This window comes from Mya arenaria, chromosome 13 (assembly GCF_026914265.1).
Source record: "Mya arenaria isolate MELC-2E11 chromosome 13, ASM2691426v1".
NCBI classification, from domain to species: domain Eukaryota; kingdom Metazoa; phylum Mollusca; class Bivalvia; order Myida; family Myidae; genus Mya; species Mya arenaria.
In genome coordinates this window covers 8,536,312-8,562,317 of record NC_069134.1, presented here as the reverse complement: position 1 = coordinate 8,562,317, position 26,006 = coordinate 8,536,312, and the positions used below count along the sequence as shown (strand labels likewise).

Below are 26,006 nucleotides of genomic sequence, written 5' to 3'. Positions count from 1 at the left end.
AATCCTTCCCCACTGCTACTTGGTTTTCTATACTTTCAAATGTTTTTTTTCCTGCAATTTCGGTATCAAATAGTAAAATAATACTAGAATAAGTGTGTTCAGATGTGGGAAACACATTTTTGTTGCCAAAACACGAGGAGTCCCTTAAAGTATGTCTCTTAACAGACAATGGAGGCCTGGGGGACACATTGTTTTCACCCGGATGACCGAGGTACTCCTTAACCCCTGTAAGGAAAATAAGATAAAAAAAAAACTTAATAAAAATCATCAAATGCGTTTATCCGATTTATTTGAATACAAAAAGAAAATAAATTCAACACAAGCATATAATATCCAACAAGAAGCAAATTTATGTACATTTGTGCCTACGCATTTACTTATATGCCTACACATCTTACAAATGAAATAAATTAACAAAACTGAATAACTGTCTGAGTCTCAATGGCATGTATTCCATCACGCATGATTCAAATTTAGTGCTAACTGTAAAGAGATTATTTGCTGAATAAGTTCGGGTTAAGTTCAGATTAACTGGGTTACAATAATTTAATATGAAATTTTGTACAGTTGTCATACATAATATCCACTCCAAAGTACCCATGTGTCCTTTCAACCTTGTTAAACAATCCTACTATGATTATTAACTCAGAAAAAACATTTACAAAGAAAATTTTTAATAATTTAAGGTATCATAGCACAATTCAAACAATACCTAATGCAGGTCGGTCTGTTTTAGAACATCATCTACTGAATAACTTGGAATCTACAGAAATCGTTTGTCTGCCAGCTGACAATGGATGTCATAGCACTTTTCTAGAGCTAAGTGAGCCTTTATTTTAGTATTACTGTTTTGAGTATTTTACAAAGGGAGCCTGATTTGAGCATTGATTTCAAAAGTTTCCTTTCCACAGTCCTATTTCTACAAATGTGAATAGTTTGTTTGTACTATAACAAATGTCATTAAATAGTAGCAGTAAAATGTTTGTAAGCAAACTGTTAATAATTTATGTTCATTTAGGAATGGTACAAATGCCAATTAATGAATTCAACTACAGCTCCACCTTGCTCTTCGCTGAACAAACAACTATTAAGATGCAAAATAGAGCTATTATCTAGAATAATTTTCAAATAAAAGCAAGATTCAAGGTCATTATGCATTTCACACAAATATATCACAATAATCACATGTAAAGTACAGAGTTGATTTTTGTTCATAATGCAATGCTAGTGAATAGTCGAAGTTATAAACACAAGACAGCCAGGAAAAAAGTTGTTCAAAAGAGATATCATAGAAATACGCCAGGTAATATTTTGAAACTGTAAACCAAGAATATTATGCCTGTGAAAGTGTTGTCACCTCGATATTTGTTGACTATTTGCACTAATATAAAAAAATGGCAAAACAACTAGAGATTGCTTTTTCGAAAAAGCGCATGTCTCCCCCATTGTGTGGTCGTAGGTGAGAAATAATCAATGATGGATCCCAAAATCAATAGGGGCCATCAACTAGTAATGACTAACTGGCATACCAAGTATGAAGTTCCTGGGTGTAAACGTTCTTGAGTTATTGAGCAGAAACCGGTTCTTCACCTCAAGGTCAGTGACCTTGACCTTTGACCAACTGATTGCAAAATCAACTAGACATCATGACCAACCTCACTTCAAAGTTTGGTGAACCTAGATCAAAGCATTCTCCTGATATTGCACGGAAATATTTTTTTACATTAGAGGTCACAGCGACCTTGACCTTTGACTTTGTGACCCCCCATAATATAGTAGTTTTCTAAACCTCATGATCAACCTCCCTACCAAGTTTGGTGAACCTAGGTCAAACCATTCTCAAGATATTGAGCGGAAATGTTTTTTACATTGGGGGTCGCCGCGACCTTGACCTTTGACCTAGTGACCCCAAAAACAATAGGGATCTTCTACACCTCATGACCAACCTCCCTACCAAGTTTGGTGAACCTAGGTCAAACCGTTCTCAAGATTTTGAGCAGAAATGTTTTTTATATTGGGGGTCGCCGCGACCTTGACCTTTGACCTAGTGACCCCAAAAACAATAGGGATCCTCTACACCTCACGACCAACCTCCCTACCAAGTTTGGTGAACCTAGGTCAAACCATTCTCAAGATATTGAGCGGAAATGTTTTTTACATTGGGGGTCGCCGCGACCTTGACCTTTGACCTAGTGACCCCAAAAACAATAGGGATCCTCTACACCTCACGACCAACCTCCCTACCAAGTTTGGTGAACCTAGGTCAAACCATTCTCAAGATATTGAGCGGAAATGTTTTTTACATTGGGGGTCGCCGCGACCTTGACCTTTGACCTAGTGACCCCAAAAACAATAGGGATCCTCTACACCTCACGACCAACCTCCCTACCAAGTTTGGTGAACCTAGGTCAAACCATTCTCAAGATATTGAGCGGAAATGTTTTTTACATTGGGGGTCGCCGCGACCTTGACCTTTGACCTAGTGACCACAAAAACAATAGGGATCTTCAACACCTCATGACCAACCTCCCTACCAAGTTTGGTGAACCTAGGTCAAACCATTGTCAAGATATTGAGCGGAAATGTTTTTTACATTGGGGGTCGCCGCGACCTTGACCTTTGACCTAGTGACCCCAAAAACAATAGGGATCTTCTACACCTCATGACCAACCTCCCTACCAAGTTTGGTGATCCTAGGTCATGCGGTTTTCCAGTTATCGATCGGAAACGAAGTGTGACGTACGGACGGACTGACGGACTGACGGACTGACGGACTACCGGACTACCGGACTACCGGACTGACGGACAGGGCAAAAACAATATGTCTCCCCCAGAGAGGGGGAGACATAATGATCTTTTTTAAACAATTTAATATATGGTGAATCTAAAATATCTATTTACAAACTTCATGTGTAGTAAAATCGTTATTTTTTGCTTAAATATTATGTCTTATAATGTTGATACAATGTGCTTATAATAGGCATTAATTTTGATCACAGTGACCAGATGGTATCAGTGAAAATCCTGTTTGACAAGGAAAGACCTGGATGACAATAATGTTATTATTCAACTGGTTTAATCTAACAAAAGAGTACTGTAAAAGGAACATCCAAGTTTCTCTGTCATTGTTTTCAGGGGGAAAAGGTGCATAATTCCAACAATTCTTACGAACAAAAACAGATAAAATCTTAATAAAATACTTAACTCAACATATGTGAGTAATTAAGGTAAAAACACACACAAATATTTATTGATCAAATCTAAATAGATTTCCAATAAAGCATGTGTGAACATTCCTTTTTAAATGTGGTTGACTAAACTTCCCTGAACGCAGGTGATCAATATTTTTTCCATGTTAAAGCTACTATATTCTTTATGTGGTTTTGACACTTACGATTTGACACTGACAGATGAATAAGATTCAATAAAGAAATTCTTTGAAATTGAGAAAGTCCAGTCAATAATCTGTATTTACAATTTGTTTTCGCAAAGCTAAATTAAAACTACAGCTACAAACAAAACATGAAATGAATTATCACAATAAACCATAGTAACAAAAGAGTATTTACCATGCATCAAACTGCAACAGTAGAAACAAAAGCACTTATGAACTTAGTAAAACAACAAAAGATAGCACAACTAGACTTAAAGACAAGCATTTGCCAACAATGGCTCCAGTGTATATTGATTATAGCACTTTAAACTGTACAACTAGCTTGGAATAACCAGGGCCAATTATGCCATATTCCTAAAATTTCTTAAGTCATTTCGTAACTTTAAGTTGATTTCTTAAAATTAACATAGGTATTTTAAAACAAATGTATGAATGCTTTATCACTAAAATAATTTCTTTTTTCAAAAAGTGAATAAAAATAATGCATTTTAGATCTAATCAAGTTATTCATACCATCTGACCAATGACATACTTCAATAATGAAAGTGCCTTAAGTAAGGAAATGACTTAAGATCCTTTATGAATACCAGCCCAGACCTGTAGAAGCACTGTATCATTGACCCCACTCAAAACTACTTTAATGGGACTATTCAATTTTGTTCACAGTCAGCAAGACAGCTTAAAAAATGGGAACATAATTTTTTCTGTTCTATTTCAACATACAACGCACCTAGCAAAACAAAATAAGGAGCTTCTAAGGAGATATATTCTTTGAGGAGAGATATTCTATAAGGAGAGATATCCTATATAGAGATATATTCTATAAACAGAGATATTCTATAAGAAAAGATATTTGGAGAGATATTCTATATTTTGAAAGTGCCCTCCTGGGGTTGGTTGTGAGTTTAAATTGAACAGCCATCAGAACACTGTGACAGGAGCATGGTTGGTTGATATAGGATCAATATGACAGATATTATACTTCCTGACCTGGTCTCAAAGATAAATGATGAACACAGAATAATAACTACCATAGTTACAATAGTGAGAAACATACATAGGTAAAGTTACATGTTCAACATGAAATACCTACACACCAGTTTAATTGTCGATACAAAAACATAAGTTTTATAAGAAGAAAAATAATGTTTTACATTTAGGACTAAATCAGGTCTAAAAGTAATAGACAGAACTTGAGTTGAGACATAGATGGCTTCTGCAAGAAGAGTTTTCAGAAAAAAATGGAACAATATAAAAGACTACCTCCTTAATATTTCCTCATCAAGATATATATCAGAAGTGGTTATATAGAAACTATTGAAGTTGCTCAATTATATTTCCAAATCTCTGAAGACATTAAAACATGTCTAAAGATTTGAAGTATATTTGTTTTTCTCTAGAATACATTGTACATAAACATGTATGAACAAAAGTCTTGAATGTCATGGATGGAATTAGCTGATCTTGATTTAAGCAAACAATAGACATTGGTTCAAAATTTGAAGGTATACATATACAAATAAATAATGAATAGTTAATGAAAATGCTTCACAAGACATTTCTAGTAGTGGTTTATTTTTACATACAAATACCAATTCTACTTGTGCAAAGGTTTTAAATTTAAAATGTGTATACATGTGTATCAACTAAGCTTGCATATATGTAAATTTTAAATGTGCTTACATCAGAAAACTGATGTACAAGTACTGTTGAAATAGTGTACTTATACCAAAGCTTAGCATATAGCAAAGTACATTGCATCCTAAGCTACTGTAAAGCTATTTAGAATGTTGTGTCAAACAAGCAATAATACTTTAGCCCGAGGTAAATAGAATGAAATATAGTGTCAGTAGGGCTTTCTGATTTTAAAATTATGAATCATCAAAAACTGAATACAACTTCATAATCAAATGATGATCTTGCCATTAACTCTCAAACTTGTTTTTTATTAACAAAATAATTTCCATTATCATTTTTTATTCCAATTATATATCTCTTTTTTTTTTAATCATTCAAACATGTCTCCACCAAGATTGTTCATTGAAAAGAAATGGTAATAATGAAATAAAAATGATAAACAGATGTGAAAAATAAACATCATCATTGGAAAAGAGTACTGATACAGTACAAGTATAGTAGTATGACAATTTCTTCACACACATGCCAACTTTTACTAAGATGATAAAAGCAAATCTAGATATTTTTTATAAACGTGACATGAAGACTTTGATAAGAGTTTAGCCCAAGTCAAACATTTTGTAACTTTATGTAGTCAAACTATGGTGCAAATAAAAACTAAGAACAATTATATAGGCCAGACGACTAGGCGGTGTACTACTTAGAATAGGCAATAATCATAGACTATCTAGAATAGGTGTACATGATATACTATCTAGAATAGGGCAAACATGATAGATTATCTAGATTAGGCGTACATGATAGTCCATCTAGATTAGGCGTACATGATAGTCCATCTAGATTAGGCGTACATGACAGACTATCTAGAATAGGCATACATGACAGACTATCTAGAATAGGCATACATGACAGACTATCTAGAATAGGCCTACATGATAGTCCATCTAGAATAGGCATACATGACAGACTATCTAGAATAGGCATACATGACAGACTATCTAGAATAGGCCTACATGACAGACTATCTAGAATAGGCATACATGACGGACTATCTAGAATAGGCATTACTAACTAGAACAGGCTTAAGCAGATTGTTCTGTATGCTTTTCTACAACAGCAGCATATATAAAAGTGAGTTATAAAACACTGAGAATTGAACATAAATACATCGAAAATAAACATCTCGAAATGGAATAAACTCTATAGAAATATCATACAATTCCAAAAAATAACAACCATTACATGGTAATGAACCCATTTAAACACTAACAACAAAATCTGAAAGAACTATTTGTACTAAATGCCCTATCTTAGCAAATATATTTTCAGTCATATAGTTCCACTAGCAATCTCAAAAGCTTACAGGTTCCAAATACATGTATCTATCTAGTAAATCTTTATTAAATAAGTATTAGTTTGATTTACTTACTTAATGTATAAAATATTTCTTTAACTAAAGGTAAATATAGGTAATGGTGATTTAAAGCAAATCTTATACACTTTCATTCTAGAAAAAAGAAATTTACAAATAACGTTTTCAAAATGAAAACAAATATGTAAGGCATAATTGGGTCAGCATGTATTGAGTGAGTACATGTCAATACCTTTAATACAAACAAATAATGGTTCAAGTGCAAACTATGTACACATGACAACATGTGGTATGAAATTGAAAGAAAACATGAAGTGCCCAAACATACACATTTATTACTACATTACTATATTATAAACATCTTCCAAAAATACATATCTACAAGCTGATAAAGCTTTAAAATGGAGATAAATCATCAGGCATACTTTATGAAATAAAATATAATCCTGTTTTGGTACAATCTTTATGCAATCCATAGATGTCAATATGACTGCTTTAAGGAGACAAACTTTGTTAACAACTTAATTTAACAGTTAAGAATATATAAATTTGTTCTGCACACATCTATCGGATCAACAGATTCCTTTTATAAATAAACAAATATTTTACAATCACACACAATTTTACACTTGACATGCAGGCATCCTATGTTTAAACAGCGGATCATGGGAGGGGTCATACTGTTCAACGGTCCACTCTGTGTTGTGCGTCAGAAATCTAAGAAAAAGCTTGTACAACGTGTGGCGGGCCTTAATCTCCACAGTCATAGCGATGAAAAACGCGACAAAGAACATGACTCCGCACGTGAGAGTGATCACTTCCTCTGTCGTGAGTTTTGCCTTGTTTTTCGGGAATTTGGTGGCGCTGTCACGGTCCGAGAGGAAACACATGACGGTTGCTATGGCACAGCCTATCATGATGAGAAGGTTGAGTAGGAATACGATGTGCAGGCATTTATCTCGACGTCGCACCCTCGGCCACTTCCACTGACTGAACTGTAACAAATAAGGAATATGGTGATATAAATGATGTTAAAGTAATATATACCTACAATAATAATTACAGATACATATATGATATTTGACCAAATTTCGTTAATATTAAAGGATTTATATAACGGGTAATTTATAAGACATAAATACTCAAGCATTGCCACTTTCTTTTCCCATAAATGACATTGTGTACATTATAGGTGTATATAGGTGTATTGTGCATTGTTTCTCCTATCTGTGTGGGTCAGTAATGCTTCAATTACATCAATACATACCACAATGTATGATTGAAGACTAAGGGAGAGAACTCTTATCAATACCTTTTGCAAGCAGTCAGGATTTATTTTGCCTAGAGGTAAAAGTAAACATCGTAATTTCTGACAGATGACACGTTTCCAGTCTTTTCAGATTAAAAATAGACACAAGTATAATTGGTGGGAAAATCCCCAAAATTCCAATGGAAAAATTATAAAAGTGAAAGAGGGAGTTTGAATCTTTTTCTCTCTGAATAAGTTAAACTCTATACATTGATCAACAAATTGTTTCTTTTACATGTATTAAAAATGTACTGACCTAAAAATGTACAGTCAGCCTTGATAACATAACCACTGGTTTTTTTTCTACTCTGTGTACCAGTATGTACAGATGTAGCATATATAACTATTTCCCCTTGAATATAATGGCTGATTAACACTCCATCGAGCCAGTCCCACATCTTTACAGTACTACAGTAATTTAAGTTTTAACTTCAACTTAGTATCACCAGAATTCATCATGCGCAAATGTTTTTGATGTTCAAGTTTTATGTATAGAGTTAATTAAGATATTAAAAATTCTAAGGACATTTGCCAACTTCCTATTATGATTAAACTTAGCCTAGGTAGATTAAAATCCATGAACGTATTAGCTAATACACCACAGTGGAAATCTTTTCAACTTTTATACAGATGAAGTCACATTCATAAAGGAAACCACCCTATATATTATAAACACTTGTACTTTTTATAAAGATTCCTGGTGATCTCATAAATGGGAAACTTACAGCAAGAGATTTGTAAAATTTGGTCAATTTTAATTGTGAGTTATTTTCCTCTCACCTGTTTTTCCTTTCACCTTTTTATGCCTTTAAGTGAGTACCAACAGTGGCCTGTTTATGCCTCAAAGTGAGTACCAACACTGGCCTGTTTATGCCTCAAAGTGAGTACCAACATTGACCTGTTTATGCCTGAAAGTAATACCAACATTGACCTGTTCATGCCTCAAAGTGAGTACCAACATTGACCTGTTTATGCCTCAAAGTGAGTACCAACATTGACCTGTTTATGCCTCAAAGTGAGTACCAACATTGACCTGTTTATGCCTCAAAGTGAGTATCAACATTGGCCTGTTAATGCCTCAAAGTGAGTACCAACACTGGCCTGTTTATGCCTCAAAGTGAGTACCAACACTGACCTGTTTATGCCTGAAAGTGAGTACCAGCAGTGGCCTGTTTATGCCTCAAAGTGAGTACCAGCAGTGGCCTGTTTATGCCTCAAAGTGAGTACCAACACTGGCCTGTTTATGCCTCAAAGTGAGTACCAACATTGGCCTGTTAATGCCTCAAAGTGAGTACAAACACTGGCCTGTTTATGCCTCAAAGTGAGTACCAACACTGACCTGTTTATGCCTGAAAGTGAGTACCAGCAGTGGCCTGTTTATGCCTCAAAGTGAGTACCAGCAGTGGCCTGTTTATGCCTCAAAGTGAGTACCAACACTGGCCTGTTTATGCCCCAAAGTGGGTACCAACAATGGCCGGTTTATGCCTCAAACTGAGTACCAACAATGGCCGGTTTATGCCTCAAAGTGAGTACCAACATTGACCGGTTTATGCCTCAAAGTGAGTACCAACACCGGCCTGTTTATGTCTCAAAGTGAGTACTAACAGTGACCTGATTTTGCCTCAAAGTGAGTACCATCATTGACCTGTTAATGACTAAGTGAGTACCAACAGTGACCAGTTAATGCCTTAAGGTGAGTAACAACAGTGACCAGTTAATGCCTTAAAGTGAGTACCAACATTGACCTGTTTATGCCTCAAAGTGAGTACCAACATTGACCTGTTTATGCCTCAAAGTGAGTACCATCACTGGCCTGTTTATGCCTCAAAGTGAGTACCAATAGTGGCCTGTTTATGCCTCAAAGTGAGTACTAACAGTGACATGTTTATGCCTTAAAGTGAGTACCAACACTGGCCTGTTTATGCCTTAAAGTGAGTACCAACACTGGCCTGTTTATGCCTCAAAGTGAGTACCAACACTGGCCTGTTTATGCCTCAAAGTGAGTACGAACATTGACCTGTTTATGCCTTACAGTGAGTACGAACATTGACCTGTTTATGCCTTAAAGTGAGTATCAACACTGACCTGTTTATGCCTTAAAGTGAGTACCAACACTGGCCTGTTAGTTAGTGCATCATAAACAAAGTAACACCATTGTCCTGTTTGTTTATCATAAATGGAGTACTAACATTCAGTTGTTTAAGCCACATGAACTAAGAACCAGCATTGAACTGTACATGCCTCGCAAACTACATGTTAACAAAGTATGTTGAATTGTTTATGCTTCAAAAACTTAGTACCTTGAACGGTTTAACCTTCAATAAAAAAAAAATCGACCTGTTTAAGCCTCACAAACTTAGTAACTTGAACTGTTGATGCCACACAAACTAAGTTTCTTGAACTGTTGATGCCTCACAAACTAAGTATCTTGAACTGTTGATTCTTCACAAACTAAGTACCTTGAACTGTTAATGCTTCAAAACTAAGTTCATTTAACAGTGATGCCTCACAAACTAAGTACCATGAACTGTTTATGACACACAAACTAAGTATCTGATACTGTTGATTCATCACAAACTAAGTATCTTAAACTGCTGATGCCTCACAAACTAAATACAATTAATTGTTGATGCCTCAAAAACTAAGTATCTTGAACTGTTTATGACTCACAGACTAAGTATCTTGAACTGTTTATGACTCACAAACTAAGTATCTTGAAATGTTTAAGACTCACAAACTCAGTACAATTAACTGTTGATGCTTCACAAACTAAGTATCTTGAACTGTTGACACCTCACATACTAAGTACAATAAACTGTTGATGCTTAACAAGCTTAGTACCGGAGTACTGATTATGCCTCACAAACTAAGTATCTTGAACTGTTTATGCCTCACAAACTAAGTTCATTGAACTGTTTTTACAACACAAACTAAGTATCTTAAACTGTTTATGCCTCACAAACTAAATACCTTGAACTGTTGATGCCTCACAATCTAAGTATCTTGAACTGTTGATGCCTCACAATCGAAGTACCTAATGAACTTTTGATGCCTCACAAACTAAGTACCTTGAACTGTTGATGCCTCACAGACTAAGTTCGTTGAACGTTTTATAAATGGGAAATTAAGTACCTTGAACTGTTTATGCCTCATGAACTGGTAGTGACACAGTTCGCACCGTGGAGGTTGCTTTCTGGTTCTACGCTGTGAAATGCGCATCCATTTCTGAAACAGGATGTATCATTTTTTTTAATCAATTGATATGTAATAGCATTTGTAGCATCTTATTACTGTATTTAACTACTTGAACATTATCAGTCTCTATTAGTTTTTCAATAGGACTACAGAATGTTCTTGGTCAATGAGAGTTTATTTTATCCTGGAAGCTGTTGTGTATAATCAATGTTTAGGCCAAAGTTTTTTTATCTTTAGATTTACGGGAGATTTTTCAAAAAGTTGGGTAAGGAGGAGGAAATAAAATTAAAAATAAAATGCATAAAATGTCCCAAAGGAGAAATAAATAAAAATAAAACGGATTTTTCTCCGATTTTTTTTATTTTTTAAATCTTATATCATGAAGACAAAACACACCTTACTTGTGTCAGCTATTTCATAGGCTGAAAAAAGGGTGATAGATGACCATAAAGTTTCAAAAGCATAATTAAAAGATCCTTTTAATGACTGAAAATATTGACCTCAACACTGTGAGTTCAAGCGCTCATTGAAATTAATTGTATATATTTGTTCGAATGCATCTATGCATATGAGGTGCATATATTATCAACCCATGGATTTTATGAAACATGTCAGTGTAATAAAGAAGTTTAAATGGCCAATTCTAACCTTTTGCCCACAATATAAGCATATCCTTTCCATTGTGAAGTAATCAAACATTGAACACAGTTTCAGACACGGTATAATAAGGAGGTCAAATGTGTTTTTCTGTCTTTAACGAAATAGCACCGTGACAATTTACCGTGATGTGGTATATATAGAAAATATAATCAAAAAAAGTAGAAGCCCTGATGGAAATTCCTCTTCACTTCAAAGTTTGACAGGGCTTACGGATACACAGACAGTCAAAATCTACATTTATGTACTTCACCAAAGAAAATTCGGGAGCATTATGATAAATTTTACAAGTGTTATATGTTTCAAAAAACCAGGTCTAAGAACAGATTTTAGAATCATTCCTGAAAAATATCCTAATTCCAGCTATGCCCGTTGGCAATAAGCAACAGATAAGTTTGACTTCTTGCACTGACTGCCAGATATCTTATGTTCAGATTGTTTCTGTTTTATCGGAAACACACACTATGGTATTATTGCATCATTTTCAGTATTCTATAACGATTTAAATTCTAAATCATTATTAAACTAATTGACAACTACGAATATCAGGATACCTTGTGTTTTTCTCTTCAAATATGTGATCGTGAAGCAGTGTGTTCAATGCTCCCCAGAGTCAAATTCAGAAAAAAATATCCATTTTGACTATGATGAACACGATATCATTTTGCAGTTTGTGTTTGTCAGAAGCTATACATTTTTGCGCTGTAATCCAATTCATCCTTGTTAATATACGACGTGCGCCAACGACTTTTAATAGACAAAACAACCCACGAATTTCTGTCTCCTAATTTTGACCGGAAGTTTCGCAATCATTCCACGAAACGCGAACAACATACTGAATCTACAAAAAAATCACAATAAACACGCTTTAAGTTCACCACGGTTTGATTTAAATAATGAAACATAAACATCGGAACGTTTTTTTGTAGGAAAACATTTCTATATAGATGCAGAAATTGCGAGATATAAGGAGTATGACAAAAAGTACTTTCACTTTTGACAGGACGTTGTTATGATAACGGGTACCTGTTCTGTTTCCCCGCGTATTTCCGACTGGTTTACGTGGTTTGTGCAGTAAAAAGACCGATAATGAATGACAATTGGTACACCAGTTGGTTCTGAGATATGGGTTATAGAACACTAATTTTATTTTGTTCTTAACATTGGAGCAACGTTCGTCGGAAAAAATAAAAATAAAACTACGAAAATGGATTTTATTTTTATTTGGGTTTTGCAATATTTAGGTACGGCGCTCCCGTAAATCTAAAGATATAAAAACTCTGGCCTTAAGTTCAGCTACAATATACACTATGAATGCAGAACTTTTTTTCTTAACATAAACTATACTGTTCAGCAAAAGAGCAAGAAGCTGAACTACCACCACATAAAGGGAAAAACTTGGCCCAAACCAACAAGTGTATGACCGCAGTGTCAAAGTACAAGAAAACACTTCATATTTTCAAGTGACCTACTGTTAAAGCAACTCTTTGTTGGTATAATTAATAGGGTTCTTAATTATTTGCCTTAAATATAAGATACATTTTTAACCTTAGGATGACCTGTTGAAGTACTAAAGCTGATATAAATATTATTTTCAGTCACTTTGTTTTATAAAATATATACATATCTGAGTCTGGTCTGTGAGTGACTTGCATGATGTAGAAAGTCTAACAAGAATATCGCAGAATGGCCAATGATCATGAAGATGTTTAGTTGAACATGGCGCATTACTTGACAATCGATTTAAATTACAAACATTGCTAAACATGTTGTCTGTTGGGTCTTTTCCACAATGACACCAAGGCAATGACAATTTTCTACCTTTTTCTTCAAAAATAGACAAGCTTAAAGCTGCACTCTCACAGATTGACCGTTTTGACAACTTTTTTTAACTTTCTGTCTTGGAGTGAGCAAATCTTTGTGTTTTTATGTCTGTAAGACTGCTGACAAAGATCAGATTTTATGTTCAAAAAGTAATGTTTTATGGCTAAAAGCATCGCTAACACTTTAAACATGCACTCTTACTCCTAAATAAGATTTACAACAATTAATATAATTATTTTAAAATACCAATAATATGAGTAAATGTCGAAAACAATGGTTTTTATGAAGGATACCGAGTTTATTTTGAAAGAAAGGTGCAGAAAACTTGGTATATCTACCTTATGTGACGATAGTAGATCACAGTAAATCTCTTAGCATTCACCAATAACTTAATTTTTTGGTGTTTTCAGCTATCAATTTCAAGGTTACAATCTTGTTATAATTTCCATAAATGCATAATTGAGTGAGTAGTTAAAGTTTTTTCACTCAAATGTCTGTTTGTTATAAATGCTTATGTATTGATTCTGAATAAGAGTGTCACTTTAATTAAGAAAAATATACTTTTCAGCAGTTTCCCAAACAAATGAGACATACATGTGATAATTTTTTGGGTCGATTCCGGGACACTCGTCATAATGTAAACGCACACTAGGGGGGTCCGGGGGCATGCCCCCCCGAAATTTTTTTTAAATGAGGAACGTCTGTGGTGCATTCTATAGCATATCTGGGGCTATTTTAGTCGTTTTTAACGTCGGGAAAATGTACCTATTTTGACTGCCAAGACATATTTTTACTTGACATGGTTGTTTTTTTTCTGCATTTTCTTGAAAAAATAAAACCACCAGATATTTTCCCAGGCTCTAAATGAAGTGCTAACCAGGAGGATATGCAGTCTACTTTCGGTTTCATCAAAACAGGAAATAAACAACTATACGGGCACCTGTTTTCCCGCGCTTTTGAGAACATGCGTTACAAAATATTTATTTTTTCATCACATTTAAAACGTTTGCAATTTATGACACACAATATTTTCCAGACGATAAAGAAGATTTTCCAGTCGATGAGCTTTTTTCCGTTTGGAGATGCATATAATTTTGATAGAGGGACGTGTCAACAATCGGCTGTATAAAGCGATCACATGACTTACCAAGGTCACGTGATTAAAGCACTCTATATAACCACCTGTAAACCCCATATCGTCAGTTTTATTTCGGCGTAAAAATACACACGATAGTTCGGAAAAAAGGTCAAAACACTAAAATTCCTTATGGACGCGTAAGTTGTTTAAAGTATAACTGTTTAAAGTATAACGACGTATCGACTTTGAAATTTGAAAGGAATATGGGATGTTTTCCGTGTTTTAATTTTGTTTTTTTACTCATTTTGTCACTTTCTTTGAACTTACCTTCATGCTCGTTTGTTGGTAAAATGTGTGAAAAATATCAATTTATCAATTAAAAGCTATCATTCATAAGACCAAACAAATCCATATGAAAACAATGAATTTGTATACAAGAACCCTCCCCCACTCGTTAAGCACAACAATAGGCCGATATATCATTTATCGGGTGATTGACGATGACCTCGACGACACACGTACCAATTAACAAATTAGTGTCAACATGTCCTGTGTTTTACGACTAGTGTCCCGGACAGGCAAAATAGCTGACTTACATTGGTAAAATTAAGATAATCTATTCCGATTCTGAGATTTTTTTTTCGTTTTTTTTTTATGACTTTCCGGGACAAACATGCACCCTCCGTGACTCCGTGACAGAGATACGATTTCCGGGACAATCCCGGACGTCCGGGACGTTATCACATGTATGAATGAGATATGTTATATTTTGAGTTATCGTATATGACTGAATTGAAACCATTGATGTAAAAATCAACTAAATGTAAGACAAAAACAAGAAGAACTTCAGCCTTCGTTGTGTGATTCAGTTTAAACTGTTTTTCTTTTAATTTTAGTAACAGTGACCTTGACCTTGATCCTGCAAGGGGCTCCAAAAGCAATCCAATGGTAGTCCTCCATAAACTCTTCCTATATACCAAGTTGGTCACAATATGTCAACCCTAACTAAAGTTGTTCAGTACCAAACTGTTATCTATTTTAGTAACAGTGACCTTGATCTTTTGGGCCTCAAACGCAATCCTAAGAAAGGTCTCCATAAACTCTTCCTTCATACCAATTTGGTACAATATGTCAACTCTAACTAAAGTTGTTCAGTACCAAACGGTTATCTATTTTTAGTAACAGCGACCTTGACCCTAGGGACCCCAAACACAATCACATGAAAGGTATCCATAAACTCTTCCTTTATATGAAGTTGGGTCAAGATCTGTCAACCCTAACTAAAGTTATTTAGTTTCAACCGTTTTTCTTTTTTGAATAACAGTGACCTTGACCTTGACTCTAGGGACCCCAAATGGTATCCATAAATTCTTCCTATAGACCAAGTTTGGTCAAGATATGTCAACTCTTACTGTAATTATTCCGCCCGAACAACGACGTTCGTCATTCTAATAACCAGGTTTCACTATGTGAAAACCTGGTTAATAAAAGAACAGCCAAAACTGTAAACTTGTGAGAATGCAGCTTTAAGTTATCTACAGTACATGCAATGCTTTTACTTGGAAGTTATTATTATTTTCCATGAAAGAGGAAACAGGATATTTCAGACAATTTCTGTGCTCATAAGCCTGTGTTTAGGTAAGCTAGAGGATTCAGTATCCTTTGACATCATAACAACCAAGAAGGAAATGTTTTGCCTTTGCATATGACATGTATGACCATGCACATGCATTCTTTCTCTCTGTGATGGGTGGCCAGGCCAACAATGCCATAATGTGCAGCAATATTGCAACCGATAACAGGTTAATGTTGCCTTCCATTAAACATGCAGCTGTTGCAACAGGCATGCAATCAATAAAAAATACCCTTAAGAAATTGTCAAAGGTGAGAAAAGAAAACTGGGTTAAATGCCTGTGACACTGAAATACAGGCAGAACTGGTTTGATCTGGCCTGTATATTAGATCTTTCATAATAATGCCAACCCTGTACTATGAATTATTTAGCACATAAATACTATTAAGCTTTCACCGAAAAGACAACTTGGAAGTGTATATAATTGTGTATTGTACTGTACATGAGAAGTGTACGGACTCTCAAACTCTGTTTGAAGTCCTTGGACTTAAGTAAAAGGTGGGTCATGTTTGCAGAAAACAGTCAGCAATATTTGAATTTCTTTGACCCAAACAAAGGTTCAAGAGTAATTGCTGTGGCTTTAACAATCAATTTGGGGGGTTGAGAAAATGTGACAGTCTTTTTTCTAGTGCAGACAATGTAGAGAGTACCTTTTAAAAGTAAAATATTGCCTTTTAGGCTTTATTACTCGACTTGATGTCAATAAATCATTGATCAGTTCAGTTATTCAACAAATTGTAGCGTCAGTGACCTTTAGGAGACATGCCTATTTTCTTTAAAAGGTAAATTGTACATGCAATAACAAAGTGATACAATCACATAGCACCATGAGCATGTAGAACTGTACAAGAGGCTAACCAAACACCACCAAATCTGTATTGCTGTAAGTTAAAAAGTGTAAACAAAAGTAAGGAAGAAAAATTCTGGCATTCACCTCCCACCTCAAAATTGCAAGGGACAGGTGGCAAGGTTACACTGTTCTTGGTCATGCTACTATTATTGAATATATATATATTTAAGATACAAAACTTTCATGGTATGAAATGGGTATGATTCAAGTAGCTATACAATCTACTTGTAACTGTGAAAACACAGGGTTCTCAATAAGTTTCAGATGAACTGCCTGAAATAGTAAAGTAACCAACCTGCTCCTACCTTATTCCAGTTAATATTTACTTGTTTTTCAAAATTTGAACTGGTCCTACTGCCATTTGAACTGTCAATTTTGGCAGCAGCCGGTTGTTAATGAGGACACGGACACTAGTCTCATTGAAACCTCTTTCAACATCTACATCTTTCAAGCACAAAATCAGACTCATTGAATTGCCACCAGTATCTTATTTTGTCCATTTTCATTAAATTTGTAAGTATTTTCAAAAAGTTTCCATTCCCATTTGTACTTTTGGGTCTAAGGTCTATAGGATAGAACTCCTTTATTAGCAGCGAAGACAGGCAGTTTGTACATATCCTTTGACCTTTTACATTCACTGCAATACTGTGGTAAATACCCACAAAAGAATGAAAGGTACAGTACAGTTTCACACCGAAAACCGTTCTGACTATGAGACAATGCCAAACAATGGCTAGAAGTGTGCCTAAACCTACATATTCGTAAACAACAACCTCCTTATTTGGATTTGCCATTTTTTGACTTTTGTATGCAAAGCAAACAGTTAAACAAAGTCTGCCAAGAAAGCCTTTGGTCAAAGACTAGATTGCATCATTTTTGCACACGCACAAACATCCACTGTGTGCTTACATTATATTCTGTGTCATTGAATTGTAGCTTAACTTTTCTCCTACACAAAAAGTTTCTGGCACATTTCAATAAATGGTCACTGTCCTTTAGGTTGACTCATAAACAGGATGGGATGGCAGCACAATGTTGTATTGACATTTTGTTCTGTATCTTCACTGGGCAATGACACCAACTCGACACTAGTGTTATTTAACCAGTACATGAGGATTACACAACTGGTTCATGGCTGAACAATATTTACCATCCTAATGTATCAGTAAAGAAATTTCCTGACTCAAGGACAATACCATGTTTTTCTTCAGAGCAGAATGTCATTTGAAATTATTCTATTTGTCATGGCATGCCATATCTCAGTAGAGAGCACTACAAGATGAAACCAGTTTCCTTCTGTTTTATTGCAACCGCTATTAGTGAAAATGTAATTGTATACGCCTGCATAAAACACAATCAAGTATGCTTGATTTTATTAATTGTTGTACAGAGAAGTAGTGATGAAACGATTATCGAGTATAATCGATAAATCGTCGCTGACAATGCTATGTCGATGACAATCGATAGCGGTTGTCCAAAATTGATGTCGCTAATGTTACTTACGGTAACGACGTTTTTTTTTTGGGGGGGGGGGGGGGGATGTGGTAAATGCCAGTTTTTCTTTCTGGTAAATTTTCATTGAGTTCATTTTAACAAGGAAGGTCACTCTCTTACACGAATGCGCTGAATGTAAACACATTTGCTTTAAAACTTACACACTCTGTAGTGGGTCCTGTCTTACCTACAAGTACCATGAATCCCGGCTCGATGCATTCTGTTTTGGGAATCTTTTGTTACGCACAAATTTACTTTTTTTGTGAAAGTTTTATGAAATTAAGATATTTTAATAAAATCTTCAACATTACAGGTTATTAAATATTAAGCTGGTTAACAAACAATATGCTTTTACCTGGTTAAAATGCTAAGATAACTGACTTGATGTGGTGTGCATCATTTTGCATTTGATGTGCAATTATCAAGTAACTATGTGTTTTGTTGTTATGTTTTTTCGGTAAGTTATTAAAGACAGAAAAAGGTTATGGATATTAACTAACTGTGTCAAAAGACATGACTATAGCACACGTAATGATTCCAGGATATACCATTTAAATGATTATGATTATACTATGTATAAAAATGTTTCCCTAAATGATATTATGATCTTTCGGTTATTGTCCGATAGTAAATCGAAATACTTGGTCCGATTCGATTATCGATAGCAAATGGAGTCCGATTTTCAAACAATAAAGTGAAGCATACATACAACATGTATTAATTATTAAGCATTTCCATGCATTGCTACAAACTCCAGATTAAAGCCAAAATTACTTTTAATTACACACAATGGTATGCTTATATGAAGATATTTCCAATCGTTACCTTGAGACATGAAGTGTGGATGTATCTCATTGAGCCGGAGCACCGACAAGGAGTGATGAGCGGGTCCTTCTCACAGTCTGGCATCTGACAGATCCGGCAGATCAACCACAAGTCTGTCCCAGTGTCTGACATGGTCAGCGAGCTGTATCGACAGCTTGACAACTGTTTAGACAAGTTACTAGGGGACCGTTTAATATCATTTGTGCTAATCCTTGATCCTGACTTGGACAGTTTGTGTATAGGCACTTGATTCATCATGTGCATTGTGTTCTGTGAACTGCCAATCCACACAAGGTCATTTTGAACAAGGCCTGCGCGCCTCTGGATGCCAATAGTGCCCTGTGATTGGCCCAGCCGTGCAGTATCATTGCCACTGACCCGTTGAGGAGAGAACTTTGGGACAATAACTTGTCCATTCAGTAACAGTCTGCTGGGACTATCAAAGAAAGACGGTGACTTGCTTATTTTCATTTCCACATCGGAATCATCAGATACTTGTGAGTCTGTGTCCACATTTGTCCTCTTGTTTACGGACTCGTCAGGTGGGCGTGGTAGCCTGTGTGGGTTGTGCAACCCAACTTCATGGCAACTACAACTGCTGTTAAGGTTTTCAACATCTTCTTGTGAACTCTCCATTGTTAACCACAAAGTCAATACTCTTCTATGAATCCTGAAAATACACGTAAAATATTTTCTAAACAAAGTCCAACAGAGAATCTGACATTAATAAATCATTCTTATAATGCAATGCATTAAGATAAATAAGCATTTATGCATCAGAGTCAAGATTCTACCCAATAATCCCATTTAATCAGATATTGGTCACATACTGCTTTAGATTAACATTAACAAGCAAAGTTTCCACTACATCGCCAGAGGATTATTTAATAAATCTTCCATCATAAACAACCCAAAGTTGTATCTTTCCTAAAACTACATCAGTAACAGGTCAAGCTCAGTCTAATTGTGGTTCACATTGAACAGTCATGTTTTGCAATATGAATCTCATCAATATGTCTTATAACTGTTTTATAACAAAATATATTAAATTATCAAAATAACTTAAATTATTGATTTAAAATATGAATAAACAGTTAATTATTCCAACCGTATAATGCATCTTTCACACTTGTTGTGAGCCTTCAACCACTCTCATGTGTAATAGGGTGAAAGTGTGCCAGATGAATAAATTATAAAAAAAATAAAATAATACAAAGAAATGAAAATAAAATAGGATAAAACCATGTGATGTTGTTTATAAAATATCTAAGAGCACCAAACCATTGTAAAACTCCCTTTCCTCAGAACCACTGAAAAACACATATTCAGAGAAAAAATCTGCTCCAGGTAGCATCTGAGTATGTTTTGCACTGTACCAAATATCTTCCAGAATTCAGTACAAGATCATTCCACTTGTACTTCAATATTGATAGGCATAAATACTGGCACAGCATGCCGAAAAAATCAATAGTTTATCAGTCAAAATCAATTTATTGACTGTATGGTTATAATATGATGTAATGTTTATTAAAAAGTTTAAAACATAACAGCTGAAGTCATGTCAAGGATCCCTCTATATAAATATTATGAACAATAAATCAATTGTTGAAATCATTTACAAACTAATGGGATAGCAGTGTTTTTCAAAATCTTTTGACTTTTGAATTCCGTATTGTTTGACTGTGCCAGGGTTGAACATTTAATTTCCATAAATACCTCAAACTTAACAAAAACCTAAACATGGAAGGAAAAACAAACAAAAATCGAGAAAATTTTATAGCACAATTAAATAGAATGTGTTTAAATTGCTGAAAAACCATATAAATAAAAACAACAACACCACATTGCCTTGTTTCGGAGCAACATATTTCAAGAAATAGCACTACCTTTCTAAAGTAAATTGAATTTCATCTAACACAGTAACCATCTAATTCATTAATTATAGATTGCATGGGTCATTCAACTATTAAACCATAACACAATGACTTTATCCATTTTACCCAAAAGAATGGAGTTCAATGAATGCCAATTTAGGCGTGATCAGAAATGTAGAAAATGTGTTCAGCCTTCATCTTATTTTGACTGATGTTACTTCAGTAATTCCAATTTGACATGTTCACATTGCTGTCTAGCATTAATAGGAGCGGGGGTATGTATGAACATAGAGCACTGAGCCTGATATTGGTAACAGGTATCAAATACCCAGCTGAACTCACCCAGAATAGTGACAATACTTAAATGGGTTACTATTACATGATTAATGTTTACAGCTAAGGAGATTATATTTGTGCATCGCTTTAGATAGTACTTAAGTAGTCTGACATGTAGATTTGTTTTGCATAGTATGATTTTTTATCATACCAGTACATTTATAGTGTCAGGGTTAGTAGGTGACCCGATATGGGATATACGGAGCTAAGGAAAACATCAGGTGAGAGCAAAGCTCGAACCCGAATACGGTTTCCTGTGCCCCATATATGCCATATCAGGTCACCAAATCTGGGGATCAAACCTGAGATTTCCTGCTTGCAAGTAGGATGTTAAAATACCAAAACCGCCGGAACAATGTAATCTCTGATTTATGCGAATCAAAACTTGTGTGTGCGCACTCCGCATGTGTGTTCCACACCCACTTGAATGGAACAAGCTAACCCATTGTTGCATGTGTGCATCAGCACTATTCCTTGAAAAGTCATGCAGTAAGCAATTGCAGAGTTAATTTACAGACGTGACAACAATACCAGACCCTGCTTCTGCTTAGAAACCCTGATATTCAAATTCTGAATTAATTTATTTTATTTATCCGAATACTTATCCATAGATTTATCTAAATATCTGAAATCACTTAAAATTAGCAGTTTATCACTTTTATTTGCAAATGATTTATATCTATGATTGTAAAAAGATAACGTTTATAACATTAACATTGTTATTATGTTCATATATCATGCCTGTTGTGGCGAGGGATCATACATGTAGTAAGCAGTTTTATCCCATCAAAACACACCACATACTATATATATATTATTATAAGAGTATTATAACATTTTACTACAACCAGCTTTATCCATTTTCCAAAATAAGTATAAAAATACTAAATATACATAATTTTGACATTTCAGTAAAGATAACACCTAACGTATTCATAACATACTACTTGTATTAAAACTAGATACAAGACATATACACAATATGAATTGAACATAGACTCTTGCAAGTGCGGCATCATTACTGCCCTTTCTGACCTAGCACCCTGCCCTTTTTAAAACCTGGCTGGAGCACTGCTTATTGTGTATGGAGTTATTCCTCAACGCAACCCTTGGACAGACATGTTTTGTGACTGTTTCACTTTTCAAAACATAAAATTTATTAGACAAAACAGTATTCTAAACATCACGCACGGATGAATGGAATATTGCCTCAGTGAAACAAATGTGTTTTTGTACGATTGGATATGTAGTTCAGCGAGTATACATGGTCATAAGTGTGAAAACAGGGTGCAGAGAGCGCACATAGTCATAAGTGTGGATATGGAATACAGAGAGCACACATAGTCAAAAGTGTGGATAAGGAGAACAGAGAGCGCACAGAGTCATAAATGTGGGTATGGAATACAAAGAGCGCACAGAAGTAAGTGTGGATATGGAGTACAGAGAGTGCACAGAGTCATAAGTGTGGATATGGAGTACAGAGAGCGCACATAGTCATGAGTGTGGATATGGAGTAAAGATAGCACACATTGTCATAAATGTGGACATGGAGTACTGTAAAGAGCACAAAGAGTCATAAGTGTGGATATGGAGTACAGAGAGCGCACATTGTCATAAAGTGTGGATATGGAGTACTGTACAGAGAGTGAACAGAGTCATAAGTGTGGATATGGAGTACAGAGAGCGCACATTGGCATTAATGTGGATATGGAGTACAGCGAGCACACAGAGTCATAAGTGTGGATATGAAGTACAGAGATTACACATTGTCATAAGTGTGTAAACAGGGTGCAGAGAGTGTGGATATGTGGATATGGAATACAGAGAGTGCGCATAGTCATAAGGGTGGATATGGAGTACAGAGAGTGCACATAGTCATAAATTTGGACATGGAGTACTGTACAGAGAGTGAACTGAGTCTTAAGTGTTGATATGGAGTACAGAGAGCGCACAAAAGCATAAGTGTGGATATGGAGTACAGAGAGCGCACAGAGTCATAAGTGTGGATATGGAGTACAGAGATTACACATAGACATAAGTGTGGATACAGGGTGCAGAGAGCACACATTGTCATAAGTTTGGATATGGAATACAGAGAGTATACAGTGTCATAAGTGTGGATGCAGGGTGCAGAAGGCGCAGAGAGTCATAAGTGTGGATGTGGAGTACAGACAGCACAGAGTCATAAGTGTGGATATGGAGTACTGTACAGAGAGCGAACAGAGTCATAAGTGTGGATATGGAGTACAGAGAGCACACATAGTCATAAGTGTGGATATGGAGTACAGAGAGCGCACATTGTCATAAATGTTGACATGGAAGTTCAGAGAGCGCACATAGTCATAAATGTGGACATGGAGTACTGTAAAGAGCGCAGAGTCATAAGTGTGGATATGGAGTACAAAGAGCGCACATTGTCATAAGTGTGGATATGGAGTACAGAGAGCGCACAGAGTCATCAGTTCGGATATGGAGTACAGAGAGCGCACAGAGTCATGGAATGATGGCCTTATTTCTGGTACATTTAAGCAGATTTAAAGACACTGTAAAACTGCTGCCTCTTGATTTCTGTAATAACAAGTATTGTTTTGTGCATTTGTTCCAATATTAAAGAAAACACATTTTACCTGTGCAATTACCATATTTTGTGCAATATTGTTTAAAAGTCGTTAAAAAATATCTGACTAGACTAGTCATGTCAAGTCAAGTAATTTTCATTTATAAAGTCAGGTTTACAACATATATAACACAAGCTCTAAATAGCCTTTAAAGCCAACTTGTGCAATATTGTTTTAAAGTTGTTAAAAAATATCTGACTAGACTAGTCATGTCAAGTCATTTTCATTTATAAAGTCAGGTTTACAACATATATAACACAAGCTCTGAATACCCTTTAAAGCCAACTTGTGCAATATTGTTTAAAAGTCATTATATGTCTTGACTAGTCATTGGAATTGTGTGTTTCTTATTATGTTGAAAACACACAGACACACAACACACACTCGTTTAGAGATTTTTTGCTTTAAAAGGCTTAAACTAGTACGATTTTAGCAATAAGCACTAAGTCTTGGACACGGATTATAAATAACGCGTAGATTGAAAAAGGCCGAAATGTGTTTATCACTGGAGTTTTAAATGTCCACTCAAATACTATTACATTAAGCTACGTGTGAAGGCATGTTATCGGAACTCACATTTATAAACACAGTCGAAAGACAAAAGCTCAGACTAAAGAATGTTTTGAATGTGTTCTTTGTAAACAACGATTTTAATGAAATGGCAGCCCCAGTTGGAGGCCACAACTGGGTCACATAAACTACAGCGACTGAACAGCACTGTTCCACGAAATAGTTACGCCTTAGTCACTGACCTTGACTTAATAACCATTTGCATTGGATGACAACACAAGTGCAAGTAAATAAACAAGATAATCTGAAGAAATCTCTCACCTTAGATAAGCAACGATCAGCTGTCATCCAGTTTCAGCTGGATTGTGTTATGTCACGTGATTCACGGTGTTTATAATATAGTTTTGTCCGGCTTTGCATGTTGAAATGGTTCCCGGCGCGAGATTTCCAGCAAAAATCTACTTTCGGTTTTGACGGCTACATAACACTATTCAAATACATCTGCCAAATAAGTTGATTTCCTTCACTTTCGTCTACCTTCATGCACTATGTTCTGGGCAATATAAATAGATAGATTGATTTTATGTTTTCTATTTCATTTCATTTATGCAAAACATAGAATAGGATTAGTCTTGAGTTTAATAAACACAGTGTACTTGCTCCAAGCAGGGTATGTGTTGTGCCACAGTCGGGCTATGTACTGTGTTGCTTGTAGAGTTTTGTGCTGTTGTTCCATGTTTCTGGGTTGGGTCTGTTTGTTTTTGTGTTCTACGTCTTTGGCTTGACCCAGTGCCATTAAAAGGGGGTTATGTTTAAACTTTTCAGTACTGTACTTGTTTCTGTGGTCAGTTTTTCATATAAATAGTGTTATTGAACGCACATATATTGCAAAAAGTATTTAAGTGCAATAAGATTAAACTGCACTTGGAAACATTGATGAAAGTGGTCAGAAAAAACATGTTAGAATTCGGTGCGATTTAACAAATACACGTATACCTGCTCCCAAAGATATGCTAGGCCAGAGTGGAAACTTCAGTCCAATTATGAAATGCAAAAAGGTTTTGGAAACTGTGCACGGGCACCACGACCTGCAGTAAATCGAGGGGTGAATGCGAAAAGGTTCTAAGTGACATTAAATAAAGAAGAAGATAGAACCTTTTCGCTTTCACCCCTCGAACTGTTAGTATGAACAAATAATGCAATGATGCCATGTATGTTCAATTTTAACATATTCAGATCGACATGAAATTTAAATGCACGGTTGTAAATTATATCAATTAATATTTTCGAACTATTTAAGTTTAAGTTTAAGCACACACAAAAGCTTAAAAGTGTAAATCATCAGCGCAAACGAAGTACTAAATCCTGGCAATGTGACTGATGTTCCTTGGAGTTTGAG

The 26,006-nt window shown here is 35.3% G+C and overlaps 1 protein-coding gene across 2 annotated transcripts; it reads right to left on the bottom strand.

Annotated features, from left to right (window-relative positions):
• Nucleotides 1–272: 272 nt before the first annotated feature.
• Nucleotides 273–25,016, bottom strand: LOC128213572 (E3 ubiquitin-protein ligase MARCHF8-like). Of its 2 annotated transcripts, none has more exons than XM_052919436.1 (4): nucleotides 24,929–25,016; nucleotides 19,270–19,939; nucleotides 10,846–10,938; nucleotides 273–7,399 (listed from the first exon to the last, which is right to left on the bottom strand). In XM_052919436.1, the coding sequence occupies exons 2-4, from the start codon at nucleotides 19,903–19,905 to the stop codon at nucleotides 7,028–7,030; spliced, it is 1,101 nt and encodes a 366-aa protein (XP_052775396.1). In that variant the 5' UTR covers nucleotides 19,906–19,939; nucleotides 24,929–25,016; the 3' UTR covers nucleotides 273–7,027. The 2 variants fall into 2 exon arrangements, with proteins under 2 accessions (XP_052775396.1, XP_052775395.1); XM_052919435.1 differs by lacking the exon at nucleotides 24,929–25,016 and adding an exon at nucleotides 24,674–24,694.
• Nucleotides 25,017–26,006: the final 990 nt, after the last annotated feature.

What these genes read in the sequence shown, in the direction of transcription:
- LOC128213572 (XM_052919435.1), bottom strand. An exon ending in TCCACACTTCATGTCTCAAG is followed by an intron (nt 10,939 to 19,269) that starts GTAACGATTGGA and finishes ATCCTGTTTCAG; the next exon opens with AAATGGATGCGCATTTCACA. An exon ending in TGAGGCATAAACAGTTCAAG is followed by an intron (nt 7,400 to 10,845) that starts GTACTTAATTTC and finishes TATTTGTTACAG; the next exon opens with TTCAGTCAGTGGAAGTGGCC.